Source organism: Atractosteus spatula, chromosome 3, assembly GCF_055471065.1.
Source record: "Atractosteus spatula isolate fAtrSpa1 chromosome 3, fAtrSpa1.hap1, whole genome shotgun sequence".
NCBI classification, from domain to species: Eukaryota; Metazoa; Chordata; class Actinopteri; order Semionotiformes; family Lepisosteidae; genus Atractosteus; species Atractosteus spatula.
In genome coordinates, this window is record NC_142708.1 from 72,950,726 (window position 1) to 72,964,703 (window position 13,978).

The 13,978-nt window shown below is 49.7% G+C and overlaps 1 protein-coding gene across 1 annotated transcript in view; it reads left to right on the top strand.

Annotated features, from left to right (window-relative positions):
• The first annotated feature begins 421 nt into the window (after positions 1–421).
• Positions 422–13,978, top strand: part of LOC148838705 (metastasis-associated protein MTA1-like) — a 39,291-nt gene continuing 25,734 nt past the window's right edge. The window contains exons 1-3 of the mRNA XM_088910287.1: positions 422–660; positions 10,796–10,863; positions 13,222–13,315. Coding sequence (XP_088766413.1) covers positions 633–660; positions 10,796–10,863; positions 13,222–13,315 — 190 coding nt within the window. The 5' untranslated portion in view covers positions 422–632. The remainder of the gene's footprint in view (positions 661–10,795; positions 10,864–13,221; positions 13,316–13,978) is intronic.

Sequence of the window (13,978 nt, forward strand, 5' to 3'; positions counted from 1 at the left end):
ATAGTAGATAGCGCGATACATTTATGTAATACATCTAATTATATAAATTTGTCCATCCAAAAGGCGGGGGGAACTGGTGTTTTGCATCACCGTGAACAACTACAAAAAAAGTTGTTTTTTTCCTCCTCCTTATACATCGTATTTAAAAACGCGGTCAAACAAAAGGGAGTACGTCTGCATCAGTTTGGTGCAGCAGCGGGTTTCCCCCCATCGATTATGTTGTCGGAAGGGGGTGGTTGCTGCTCTTGGTAGTTGAGTTCAAGGAGCCGAGCGAAGACGCTCAGCCGGGACCAGAAGGGTTAATACGGGCTAAGGACTGCTGGAGGCTTGGGGTCTACGTCACGTCGAGAGACGGCGAGATCCGACGGCGGGACACACGTACGCTTCTTCTCCTCCTCCTCCTCCTCCTCCTCCAGACAGACCGGCGAGCCGGAGGACGGAGTCCCGACCTGATCACCGATCGAACCGATCGCGGCTCTCCCGGCTCTCCCGGACCGGCGGCGGCCGAGAGTGATGCGACGGGGGTCCGGCCTGTGTCGGGAACGGTCGCGTTAGACCCGCCGGGCAGCTCGTCTCGGTGCGCCGTAGCGTCTGGTAATCCGGTTCGCGTGTTGTTACCGCCGGGGTGGAAGATGGCAGCGAACATGTACAGGGTAGGAGGTGGGTAAGTTGGGAAGCTTCATCATTTCAATTCATTTTTTTTTTGGGGGGGGGGCGGGGTGGTTGGAGATTTCTCTGGGGTCCAGTCGACGCTGTCGGCCAGCCCGTATTTTCTCCTTTCCACACGCCGCCGGGTAAAGTTTGGCGCATTTTTGTTCTGTGATTCGTATTGGCTTTCACTTTGTATTTCGAGCGGCGGAAGCTGACTTTATTTATTTATTTTTTTTAAATTTTAACGCGGTGTGACATAGTTGGCGAACTGAGCTTGACTTTCTGTCGGGGTTCGTTCGTGATGTTGGCTCAGCTGTCGGCGAGTGCGTTTCTGCTCAGACCCTCTCGACTACGGGCTGCGATAGGCGAGGGTGTTGATGTGGTCAGGTAGCCAGCAAATGGCAGGATTAAAGCGTGGCCATCATCATCATCATCATCGTTGTTGTTGTTGTTGTTCTTACAGTCATCGGCGCTTTTTGTTGTTCTTCCCGGGATGTACAGTTCAAGATGATGTAGGTCGAGGCGCTCGGCCGGGAGGAGCCGAGAAACCGCGCCGGACTCTGGAGCAGGAGGCCGGCGTGTCCGAACCGGGTCCGAACTGGGCTGCGGGAAACGCCGGTATCGGATACGGCGGTGGGCAGTGAAGTCTTGTACGGGGGGGTCCGCTCTCGGTAAATGCATTCCGGTGGCTATTGTTGGCATCTAGCTGTTTCTGCGAAACTCGGCACATTCCTGGGAGAAGTGAAAAAAAAAATACATATAAGTGACAAATGTCTAACTGTCTTTCTCTGCAGCAGTATGCAAGCAGACATTAATTAACATTACCAGAACAGCCGGTCCACTTAAAGTTTTACCATGTCTAGCATTTTTTAAAAACGTAGGAATTTTATTTCAGGATTGGCCAAAATCTCTTCTCCCAGTCTGGGTAAATGAGGAGACTTGTGTTTCTCAGCTGCTCTGGTGGTTCAGGTTAAACGTTCAGTGCTTGCGGTGAGCTCTCTTCCTGTCGCTGAATACATCACGCCCCAGTATTTAAATTCTTTTTTGTGCGTTTTTGCCATGGACACCCACACACATGCATATCAATCGCTGCACTCTTTGAGTGTGGGAGAGGCAATTCTAACCTGCAGGATGCCAGGCAGCGGGAGCAGGTTGGAGATCCGGCTGCAGCGTGCCCGTGTGCTGGCGGGGCTGTACTGCCGACAGATGGAATGCCTTGGAACTGGGGGGTACAGCGTGACCCTGAATCGTGACGCACCTTTTGCCTGGTCTCTCAGAGTTGCCAAGAGCTGTTAGTCATGCGACTGTTGATGACCAGGAAACGTAGATCAGGGCTTCTCAACTTGTGATCCTGTTAAGTCCATTGCAAAGTTTCGCCCCAAAAAAGAGAATGCAGACCCAGAAGCGATTGAGTTACAGTGAAGCCGTTCCAGTAAACATCTGCACAAGCAGCAGGAATGCCCGGGGAAACTTCTGCTGTGCCACAAAATCAGTTAACGGTTGTCAGTGCTTTGCCAGACGCAAGCCTGTGTTGAGATAGAATGTTGCTCCGAACCAGGGCTGTAATTCAGGAATGGCTGTTCGACAGGCCTGTGGAACGAGGTGAGGTTCTGTCTGGAGCAACATTCTGCGACCTAGTGTCTTGGAAGAGCAGGTAGAGGTAGTCCCCGGATCTCAGGAGGCCTACTGTGAGGTTGAAGAGTACGGTTTATGGCTGCTTCTCTCTGTTCCCTCTCCACGGCTTGTTTAACACTTATACGTGGGACGGAGAAAATATTTTTATATATACTCACTGGTTACTTACAGAGAATAAAGCTGTGGATTTTGTCCAAGCCAGTGTAATAGCACATTCTTAGTAGGCTAGTAGGAAAGTAAATTGATTTTTTTTGGGGTGGGGGGATTCCTAAATGCCAATTACCTGTTTATCATATAACAAAATTAAAGAGCAGTGAATTGCTGCCCCATCGTGCTTGGAGATCTCTTGTGGAGAAAACCCCAGACACTGGTAAGCTATCGCAGTGCAGAAGGTGATGCTCAGGAATGTTAGGTGACAGTATGTGTTCATGTTACAACAGCAGGAACCTAAAGGCCTTTTACCTCATTTGAGTGGCAGACTCGAGTGTCCTCTTGAAAATAAGCTCAGTCCACTACGTTTTACAACCACACGCAGGACAGGGGAGAAATTTGGAAATTGTGGTTTGCCAACTTGGGGTTGTTATTGGCGGCACAATCGGTCCGTTGCAACGTTTTGTCAGTCGTCCGGTTTTGCCTTGGTGCTGCTCAGGTTGTGCTGTGAAGGCTGAGGCCTCAGCTGCAGGGGTCTGGTGTATTCTTATTGACGTCTCGGGAGGCGTAGGGCTGTAGACCCCACTGGCTCGGCTGTGGGCGGAGGGGGCAGGAGGAGGAGAAGGGAACTCACGCTTGTATGTCAATCAATCAATCAGTCAGTCAATTAAGGTTTATGTATCAATGCACGAACAGTACAGCAGGCAGCGGTGTCGTTGGCAATGAAATGCTTTGTCCGTGAGCTCGTTAAGAGGGATGGGAGAGTAGAAGGGTGGGAATTTATAGGGATTAGATCAACATTAGGATACAATAAATTAAACAATTGCAATTTACAATACCAGTTACGGATTGTGCGACAGTAACACAAGGACAGGAGGTATTTAGCGCTCTTCGTATACGTCCTGAGAGCGCAAGAGGCAGGAGGGCGCCGGTGCCCCCTGTCAGCTCAAGGAGGTTGGTCTGTATACTTCGGTACTGTTTTCCAGATGGTAGTCGAGAGAACAGGTTGTGGTTAGGGTGACTGGGGTCCCTGAGGATAGACCCGGCCTTCCTGAGGCATCTAACAGAGTAGATATCCTCCGTTCGGTAGCGTGCAGCCGGTAGTGTTTTGAGCCAGTTTCACCACCCTCTGGAGTCCTTGCACTCTTCGGCGGAGCAGTTACCACACCAGGCAGTGATGCAGCCGGTTAGGATGCTTTCAGTGGTGCACTTGCAAAAATTTGTTAGGATGTGTGACAGCATGCAAGTTGCAGTGGGTCCAAGGTGTCAGGCAGTAAGGAGGTGATGTGAGTGCAACGGGGCGATAGTCATTTAGGCAGTTGACTCCGGTTTTCTTGGGGATGGGGACGATGGTGGCTTTCTTGAAGCAAGAGGGGACTGTGCATTGGGTAAGATTACATATGTCCGTGAAGATGTCTGCTAGTTGATCTGCGCAGGCCTTCGGGACACGACCAGGGATAGCGTCGGGGCCAGGAGCCTTGCGTGGGTCAGTCTTTTTAAAGACTTTGTACATGTCGACCCTGGGAAACCAGGGTTCCCCCTGGTTTACTGGGATTTCCTTAACTGGTTCCGTGTTATGGACTTCGAACCATAAAATGAATTTAGTTCATCGAGGGGAAAAGCGGTGTGTCGTGCTGCTGTGTTTCGCTTTGTAATCTGTGACAGTTCGGATTCCGTTCCACGTGTTCTGAGTGTCCCGGGTGTCGTGATAGTGTGATTCCAGTTTTACCCTGTAGTTATACTTGGCTTTTTTGATGACTTTATTGAGATTGGATCTGGATTTTCTGTATGTGTCCTTATCTCCAGTGTTAAAGGCGGATGTTATAGCTCTGAGTTGAGCTCGTACTTCGCCTTTTACGCACGGTTTTTGTTTTGGCTATGTGCAAACAGTAATCCTGGGGACAACATCTTTTATGCGTTTGCTGATATAGCTAGCAGCATAGTCCGCGTACAGATTCAAGTCGTTCCCGGCAGCGTCGCGCAAAATCTGCCACTCAGTGGTGGCAAAGCAGTGGCTTAGAATAGAGTCCCATTCCTCTGACCAGTGCTGGGTTGTGCCTGTTGCAGGCTTCTCCTGCTTGAGACCTCCTGCCGAAAGGAGGTCGGGGGAGGGCTTTGTAGCCATCCCAGAAGGGAGTGTAAACATTGTCCACTGTGTTTGTTCCGTGTGTCGGGCAGTTTATATGCTCATGCAGGTTGTGCATGAATTTCTCGAGGTGCGCGCCATTGAAGTCCCCCGCTGTGATGAATGTGCCCCCAGGGTGACTTTTCATGTCTGCTGGTGTAGCGGAGCTAGTTCGGAGACGGTGACGTCTGCGTGTAGCAGGGATCTCGGCTGCCTGGGCTGGGGGAGGTCTCCTTTAGCTCACTCGGCTGGTTCCCTGTTGCGTTACGCCGGAGACCCGGGTTCGCGCCCCAGGTGTTGCGGGACGAAACGGGCGGCGGAGGGCACGAGCCCGCGCGGAACCGCCACGGTCACACTTAGGTGTTCGTGTAGTTCCTCCAGAGCTGTGGGAGGCCTTTCCTGGCGACGCGGGGGGCTGTCTCTCTAAAGGTTCTTCAGGGTGGGGAGACGCGCTGAGGCTTCTCGATGTGCCCGGGGAGACGTGGGGTGAGCCGGCCCTCGTCAGCCAGGCCGGAGACGGCATCAGGAACTTCGGTGTCTTGAAGCTGGCTGGCAGTAACACGTCCTTCACTCGTCTTTCTCTGGCCCTTCGTGCTGCCGGTGTGCTGCTATGGAAGATTGCAGAGGTATGTATTACCATGTGGCAGTAGATTTGGCTGGTACAAGCAGTTCTTCTTGTGATGTACTGGTGTGCCCGAAGCCTGCTGGCATAGGCATAGGCTCTGACTCCCTTGTGACCCTGAACTCCATGAAGCATTTGGAAAATGGATGGATGTGGTTCTTTATCTCATTCTTCCGTTCATGCCCTATTGCATCACTGTAAGTTGCCATTAGTCTAAGGCCTGAGCGTGTTCAGTTTTGTCTTCCCACGAACAAGCCACAAAAAGGGCCTTTTCAAGCAGTGCTCTCTTGGGCATTACAGGAATATCGCATGTTCCAGACGAACAAAGTGCCCTGTGTCATTGTTTAAACATAAAGGCTCAGACGTCTAGTATGCTGAGCAAAGTTGCAAAGACCCAGATTTCCGAGTTGATTTCCCTTCCTTTGTGCTCGGTGGAACATCTTTTGTGTCAGCGATCTACTGCAGTACAGCACCCGAAGGCGATCGCTGACAAAACTCGTCCTGTGTGTGTGTGTGTGTGTGTGTGTGTGTGTGTGTGTGTGTGTGTTGGTGGGGGGAATGTACAAATCCAATGCACAACTCGGAAGTTAGTATGCCAGCACCTGACTGGGGTGTGGGCCAGAGCTAATTAAAGCAGAAATGCATCACCTTGCTTGTTTCGGAGTGAATAATTGGTATTTGACATCCTGCGTAGCTATAGAATAGGCACTGATAAAGTGTTCGAAAACATTGAAGAAGAAATATAGGATCGCCAAATGTGGCACTGATTTAATGGAAGAACGTTCCTCCATTAAATTTTAACAGCTGTGAACTTGAAAAGTGTTGTTCTTAATGGTAGTGGTGGTGAAAGCAGTTGATACCACTGTCCCACTGAGTTAATAATAATAATTCCTCACAGTTTTATAGCACTTTTCTGGACCCTCCACTCAGAGCGCTCTACAGGTAATGGGGATCCCCTCCACCACCCCCAGTGTGCAGCCCCACCTGGATGATGCGCCAGTCCGCTCCCCACACACCAGCTCTCAGCGGGGAGGAGAGCAGAGTGATGAAGCCAGTGCAGAGAGGGGGATTATTAGGAGGCCATGTTACTGGCGGCTCTGGCCAGTCCCTCTGCCCGCAGTGGAAGCAGATGAGAGGTGCGCGTCCCGTTTCACTGGGGTGCTGCAGCGTCTGGAACAAAGGGCCCTCCTGGCTAATTATGCACTTCTCCAGCGCTCTCGCATAAATCGGCACCCACTCCCAGTTTGTGGAGCAGACGGCCCCATTTATTCTCGGCAACTGCTTGATGGTGTTTTGTCCCCATACTGAAGCCAGACTGACAGCCAGACCTGGCGTGTGTGTGTGGGGGGGGGAGGGAGATGCTCGGATCTTTCTCCTGGCCATTCCTAAGAGTGCTTCGTTGTTTCTCTGCTGCGGCGTGCACTTATGTGTTCAGCATGGCTGATGAGGGGAAAGGGACAGCAGTGCTCAGTAGGAACTAAATTTTAACCCAGACCACCTAAGCTGTGCACACAAAGGTAGAATAAAATTGTGGGCTGAAACACGCCGGTGGCAATAATGTTGCAGTTTTCAGCAGCCTGAGCCTTGTCCTTTGGGAAGCACGAACCCTAGGACAAGTCTTCCCCACTAATTCCGGGATCCTTTTTATTCTTACCATCAAAAGATCCACCACTGATTTTAAAGGCACCTTATCCTGTAGCTATTGAGGCAATAGCTTTTCTGGATGTGTCGGACAATGCTTAATTGTGTGCATCTGCATAGTTATCCTGTCCTCTGAGGATCCCAAAGTGCTTTACATAAAGCAGTGGACCTGCTGAATGCCTGTAGCCTCCTGTCTGCTCCTCCGTACCTGTTCCACCCCAGCCGCCCCACAGATCAGGTGGAGGGGTGAGGAACTGCTTTTCCTGTTGAATTAAGAGGGAGCTTTGGTGAGGCCTGATTGTACAAGTAAGGGCAGGAGACAGCACTGCAGTTACCTGTTCTACTCTTGCGAGCAGCATCACAGACTCTTTGCTAAGTAGTCAGCACCCTGGTTTTATGACCCCACCTCCTGCAGCACAGCGTCCCTAGTCATCATACTGGTCCGCAGGGGAAAGTGCTGCCTACTGGGCCACCTGTGCCACTAAGAGCCTCCAGGGAGGGCTGTGCTGGCCCAGATGTGCTTAGCTTCTGATCTCCGAGATCACGCTACTGTGTGGTAGCTCTACTGTTGCAGTAGAATAGGGATGGACCTGTTCTGTCTTGAGGAAAGCTGCCGTATTCCATGTTTTTAGGTAGTTGCTCCATTTTCTGCGGACAGGCATTTTCGTGTGTCAGCCACCCTGCTAGGATGTGATGAAAACCCCAACATTTCTGAAGTATGGGCATCGGTCAGCAGAGGCATATTGGACAGTATATAGTGTTTCATTTGGATGCCCCACCACTGGGGAAAAAAAAAGAGTAACAAACTATTCCCCCCTTTCAAGTGTATACTTGCTGCGGTTTGTGCTTTTCCATTGATTTTGTGCATTTTCTTCACCTCTCTCGCTCCGATTTCTCCGTTGTGAGTTGTTGTATCTTGTGTGTGCCTTACTCTGGCTGAAGTTTACCCGTTCCAGTGTCTCCTCTGCGGTAGACTAACATTTTCTTGCGGGATCCCCATTTGGTCGTCCTCTGCGTTTCTGGAGGCGTAGGAAATCGACACGTCGCCTTTAAATGGATTAAGAGGCGCTGGGCTGTACATAGCGGTGTTATATAATGCCTCCTGTCTAATCTATGCAGCTGAATAGCTGCCAAGTAGCTCCTTGCTTTGATTGTTTCTGGCCGTCGAGGACCACCTTGATTGGGCTTCTGTTGGAGTGAGACGAGCAGGGCTCAGAAAGGCTCGAGATGGGATTCTAGGGGAAACATGACAGGCTTCAGCTCCGAGGGCCCCGTTTTGTTTTTTCCCCTCTTTGTTCTGCGGCGGCGGCGCGGCTTCACCGCCTCGGGCCGCGGGCGTATGCGGAGGCTAGCAGGTTCTTGTCCAGCTGTCCGCCGGCTCGGTCCCCGAGCTCCTCCACTCCGTCTATGGCTCTGCCCTCCGTGGGCTTGAGGCTTTCGGTGGCAGTCGCTTAGTGCATGGTAGTGTCTAGAGGTGTTATTTTTCACGAGGCCGCCTCCTGCAAGGAGATGGGAGGGGGAGGTTAGACCTGTGCCGGGTAGTAATAATAATAGGAATTCATTTTGCTCACAGTATTTCCCGCACGTCCGTCGAGGGTCTGTGATCAAAGGCAGCAGTTTAGAACATAATTAATAATTGCTTTACACCCTTAGAACGCTTTTTCTGGACACTCCAGTCATAGCTCTTTACAGGTGATGGGGACTCCACTCCTCCACCAGTACCCCCACATGGATGATGTGACGGCAGCCATAGTGGGCCAGTACTCTCCCCACACACCAGCTCTCAGTGGGGAGGAGAGCAGAGTGATGAAGCCAGTTCAGAGAGGGGGATTATTAGGTGGCAATAACTGGTAAAGGCCAGGGGGAAATTAGGCCATAACACTGGGGTAACACCCCTACTGTTTTTGAGAAACACCCTGGGATTTTTAATGATCACAGAGTGTCAGGACCTTGGTTTTACGTCTCACCCGAAGGATTGCGCCTTTTTTCACTATAGTGTTCCCGTCACTATACTGGGACATCAGGACCTACACAGGACCCACACAGACCGCAGGGTGAGTTCCCCCTGCAGGCCCCACTAATACCTCTACCGGCAGCAGCCTTAGCTTTCCCAGGAGTCTCCCTTCCAGGCTCTGGACAGGCTCACTCCTGCTGAGCTCCAGTGAGCTGCCATTAACCTGTATTATTATGAATCTGTTGATCTGCTCGTGGTGGGGAGAATGGAAAGACCCCAAAGCGCCTGCAAGGAGAGGAAAGGCTTTCTTCTGGGATGCACGTGTGTCCCCGTGGATCAGCTGTTTCAGGTCGGGGTTGTCCCTCTAGGTTTCTGCCTTCCTGGTCCTCTTTGAAAGACGACATGAGGTGTTGGCGCCCCGCTCGCAGCCGCCAGCCCTGGGGTTTTCTGCAGTAGTGGGCGGAGGTGAAGGGCTGCCCATTGCATGTGTTTTTGCCCGTGACCTGCAGCTGGCTCTGTTCATGCAGGCGCCGGTGATGGCTCTTCAGCAGCACCACAGCCACTGCACAAACACGCAGAGAAGTACAACACGGCCGTGCTCAAGACTGGGTCTCTGTCGTCCCTGAAGCAGTTAAAGCAGCGGCTCCTGTTCAGGGCTTCTGTAGGGCTTTATAACAGCCAGGAGAGCGCATAAGAGCGAGAATGTGAGCGTGGGTTAAGGGCGACAGGGATCCAAGGAAAGGCAGGCACATGCATGCCTGCAGAATGGGAAAGCAGGAAAAAGACCCTTTTAGTTTAGCCGCTGAGGTTGTAAAGGAAAAGCTCGATGCTGAGGCCTAGAAGCTAGGCTGGGGCTCGTGCGCGAGATCAGATGCATGGAGCACGCGGGTGACGTAAGCCTCTTCGCCACAGCAGTGCTGTTCAGCCCGGGGTTCAGCCAGCTGCGTGACCTGCTGCCGGCGTTCGGCGTCTGTGCCTCAGACGTGCCGGGCAGGCGGCGGGGAGGAGCCCCCCTCCCCCAGCTCCCCCTGCTCCCACACGCACACACGCTCCGAGTCTGAAGGAGGGTCTCGGGAGGCCCTCTGAGAACAGCACACGCGGCCAGATCTCCCCGGGCTGCGGTGGGTCTGTTCGCTCATGGGCGGCTGCAGTCCCTCGTTGTTGCGCGGCGACAGTTAAGAGTCCCAGAGCTTCCCGGTGCGGATCAAGACAAGTGTGCAGTGTCTGCTGATAGAGTCTTCCCTCGCTGGCGTGAAAATCGCAGTGGGCAGCCACTTGCCTGAAAGCGCGAGAGAGAAACTGAACTTGGCTGATCTTGTCAGTTTGCTTGGTTTTGCCCTGCTTTATTGCTGGTCTTCCTGTGTGTGACCTGCTGTGGTTCTGCTGTCCCTTGCAGTCCTCCGCTGTGCTTTGCCTGTGATGAACTCTTTCAGGGCACTGCGCTCCCACTCTTCAAGTTTTCCACATGCGACTCAACCATCTAAGAGTTCTCTTTGCTCCATTTGAACCTGGAAGCGCTACTGTACATGAAAATAACAGATTATCAAGCACCTCGACTGTGTCGGGTGTCTGAAGAGCCGGAGAGTCTTATTTGCCTCACCTGGGAGAGAGAGAGCTTGTTGAGCCACATGCTAGCACACTTGTGTCCAGCTTGCCCTGCAGGGAAATCCCTCCCTCGCACCGGCCTGGCAGGGCCACTGTCCAGGGAACAGGGAATGCCCTGTGGGAGCAGAGCCTGCCCTTCCCTGCCGGCACTCCGGATAGCTGTGTAGCACCGTCTGGGGGAACACCAGTGGCAGCAGGTCACGGGACAAGCAAGCCCAGACCTGGAGGCAGCGACGACTGTAGGGCTCAGCCTGCTGACTTCCTGCAGGATTTCCTAACGAATCCATAAATCCATAGTACTTTTACCTGCCCGTCTTTCAGTTGAGCTGTCGCTCTGTCTACTTCGGCTTAGTGAAGTGAAAGGAAAGAAAAAATACATTGCAGTAACCAGCTTCTTTTTTATTTTTTGCAGATTATGTTTACTTTGAAAACTCTTCAAGCAATCCGTATTCTGTGAGACGAATAGAAGAGCTGAACAAGGTACCTTTTTCGAACTGGACAAATCTAAAAATGTCTTCACTGCAGGGAACTATGTTTTTGTGGGGAGGGGTAACTCTTCAAAGAAGAGTCAACGGATCTTGCAATAAATGGACTGTACTTGGGTTTATTGTTCATATTTTGGGATCTGTCATGGCTGGACTACAATTTGGATTTGCCATTGTAAATTATGCATGGCAATTGGCTCTTGTGATGTGGTTGATACCTGTTAATTATGTTGTAAAGGGAGCTGTTGAAACACCATGGATGATCAGTCACACACCCCTGCTTTGCGGAAAGCCAGATGGCAGTCCTGTAAATGGAAATGCAGGGCTCACTTTTTTTGTACAAGGAAAACCAAACTGCTAATGTTCAGATGGAAACACTGGTGTTATCTGAAGCAGGGGTGACCTGCCCTCTTCCTGCAAAGCTACAATTCGGATGATTTCATAGATGTCCGGTTTAGAATAAAGCCCCACTGTGACCTCGTTAAGTGTGTAATTTGTAAATTAACCTGCAGATCTTTCATAATAGTCAAATAGAGTGCATTCAGACTACCTTAAACAAACACTCACTTAAAAATGACTTATCCCCACGTCTTTATAAACTGATGGTGTAAAAGCAGAGATTGTTGTACTCTAATAATTTGTGTGGTCGTAAAGTTAAATTCTTAACTCTCTGCCTGGCTGCTCTGTAGTGCATTTCAGAATGGCAGGTTTCAGGCTTGATAAGATCACTTTATTGGCCATATACAATTTCTTGCATTAGGAATTTCTTTTTGCAGACCCCAGCTTGCTCTCCATGAGACACACAGACAGGGAGAGAAGCTTGGGGTCAGAGTGCAGGGTCAGCCATTTATACAGTGCCCCTGGAACAGTCATTATTTACTATTAATTATGCAATAACTATCATACTAACAGTAGATCTGTGTCTGTGGCTGGAAGGTTGCCGGTTCGTATCGTAGGATTCCTCTGCCGGCCACGGGATACGAACCGGCAACCTTCCAGCCACAGACACAGATCTACTGTTAGTATGATAGTTATTGCATTAATCCCTACAGGAAAGTGGTGCGATACTGAATGCCATAGCTGTATAAATTAATAGTAAATAATGACTGAGCCTGGAAAAATTTAGTTGATGGGAGACATACTCTTTGCCTGTAACATTCATTCTCTCTCCGAGCAAGAGCATTGCACCATCTCTGATAAAGTCCTTGTGGGTCACTGTCAAATGAGATTGACGGATACTGACAGGAGTGTGTCCTTGGAGTTGCACATCCCTCTTGTGGCTAATGTGGCATTTATTTTATTATATTTCATGCTTAATTGATTGAAAGCAGCCAGTAAATACTGGAGCTCATCAGGACCTGGAATAGCCACCACCACTGTGACTGTCGGGATCTTTAGGTCAGCTTCACAAGTAAATGTAGACACTCTCATTTGTGTTGTTTTTATTTGCAGATTAAAATAAGCGTTCTTATTATAACAAAACCCTTTATTTCTACAGTGCCTTTCATAAAATAATTTCAGAACACTAGACCGTAGAATCATTATATTGAGAACAAATCTGTAGGAGAAGCACTTGATGCTCTGAAACGATCAATTGTCAAGCATAGATTGGAAAACGGACTTGGAATTCACGATTCTATGGGGAAAAGTGTTCTACTGCGTTCTGCGAGACCAATGGCAGAGGGCCAGGAGGTGCAGCTCTTGAGCTACACTCTGAACTTGGTACAGTCTATACAGAGTGAACCTCCTGGACCCCTGCTCTGCATCTAGTCAATTCACAGCAAATCCACCCAGTGCTGAATAATTTAATCACATTTTCAGATGGGATTTTTGGAGATTAAGTTGATTTATCAACCCCGATTGCTGGGCGATCTTCTGAAACTTGCCCTGACTTTGAGAGCAAATGAATTTATTTGCTTGCAATTCCATGAGTACCGGCAAAAGAAGCTGTAGGACAAGTCTAAACTGATATCATCCTGCACGATCATTTTCTGTGCATGCATAATTCCGAGCTAGGAAACATAAAGGACAACAGAAGTGCTCATTTCACTTGTGCTCACATTACAATTTAGAGTTTTAAATATTCAGTATGGCAAGCAGGATCAGAATAAGGTAATGACCTCATGTTCAGAAAGCTTGAAATATTAGGAAAATTACTGAACTGTACTTGAGTGACGTTGCAACAAGTGGATTTTTTTTTTCCTGGTGCCAGTATTAGCTTGCTTTTGTGTTCCAATAAATTGGCTACGTTTGACTCCTCCTCTGTGCAGAAATGAAGTTGAATTCATATGTGCTGTTTCTCATGTGCCTTTGTCATGCCTGGTAACCGGCTTGCTCCTCTTCCTGTTCTTAGACTGCCAATGGAAATGTGGAGGCCAAAGTGGTGTGTTTCTACAGACGAAGGGACATCCCCAGCAACCTCATCGCTCTGGCCGACAAACATGCGAGTGAGTGCTCCCTTGTGGAAGGTGGTGTGCTTCCTGGAAGGGTCTTTAATTTCAGCTTTGCTAGGGGGGTCCATGTGGTTCAAAGGGGTCAGCAGAACCTGCAGGACTGCACCTTTTCAGGCTAATGTTTTGGCATTGGTCTTTCATGCTAACTGATATCTTGGTTGGCAGAAATGTCCGCCAGTCTTTTCCCTCACAAACCCGCAGCAGTGACCAAGTTTGAGAAGTGCTGTGCTTCCGAAGACGTGATAGGGTATGTTTATTACATTTAGATTGGCATGTGTTCAGCGTTGGTCAGTACTGATTCTTGGCATTGCTTTGACTTAATGGCAGTGTTGTTATATAAAAATAAGCTCGCTGGGAAATATTGTAGTCAGGCAAGTTTAAAAATGAAAATGAAAAAGGCCCAAAGAATCTTAAGCATTCGGTTCACTTCATGTAGGAAGAAAAATCAGGAAATGATGACTTCTTTGGTGGTCGTTTTTGTGCTCTTGTAAGTGTTGAGTAGGAGAGCATGCTTAATTGTACAATGGAACAGAAACAAAACTGAGCAGAATACGTTCCTGTTTTGAGCAAGTTGTATCTCTTTTTCTGGTTCCAGTTATTTTCTTTCCTCCTTAATCTTCAGGATGGCTCATCCCTCTTGACAATTTTTGTGTGACA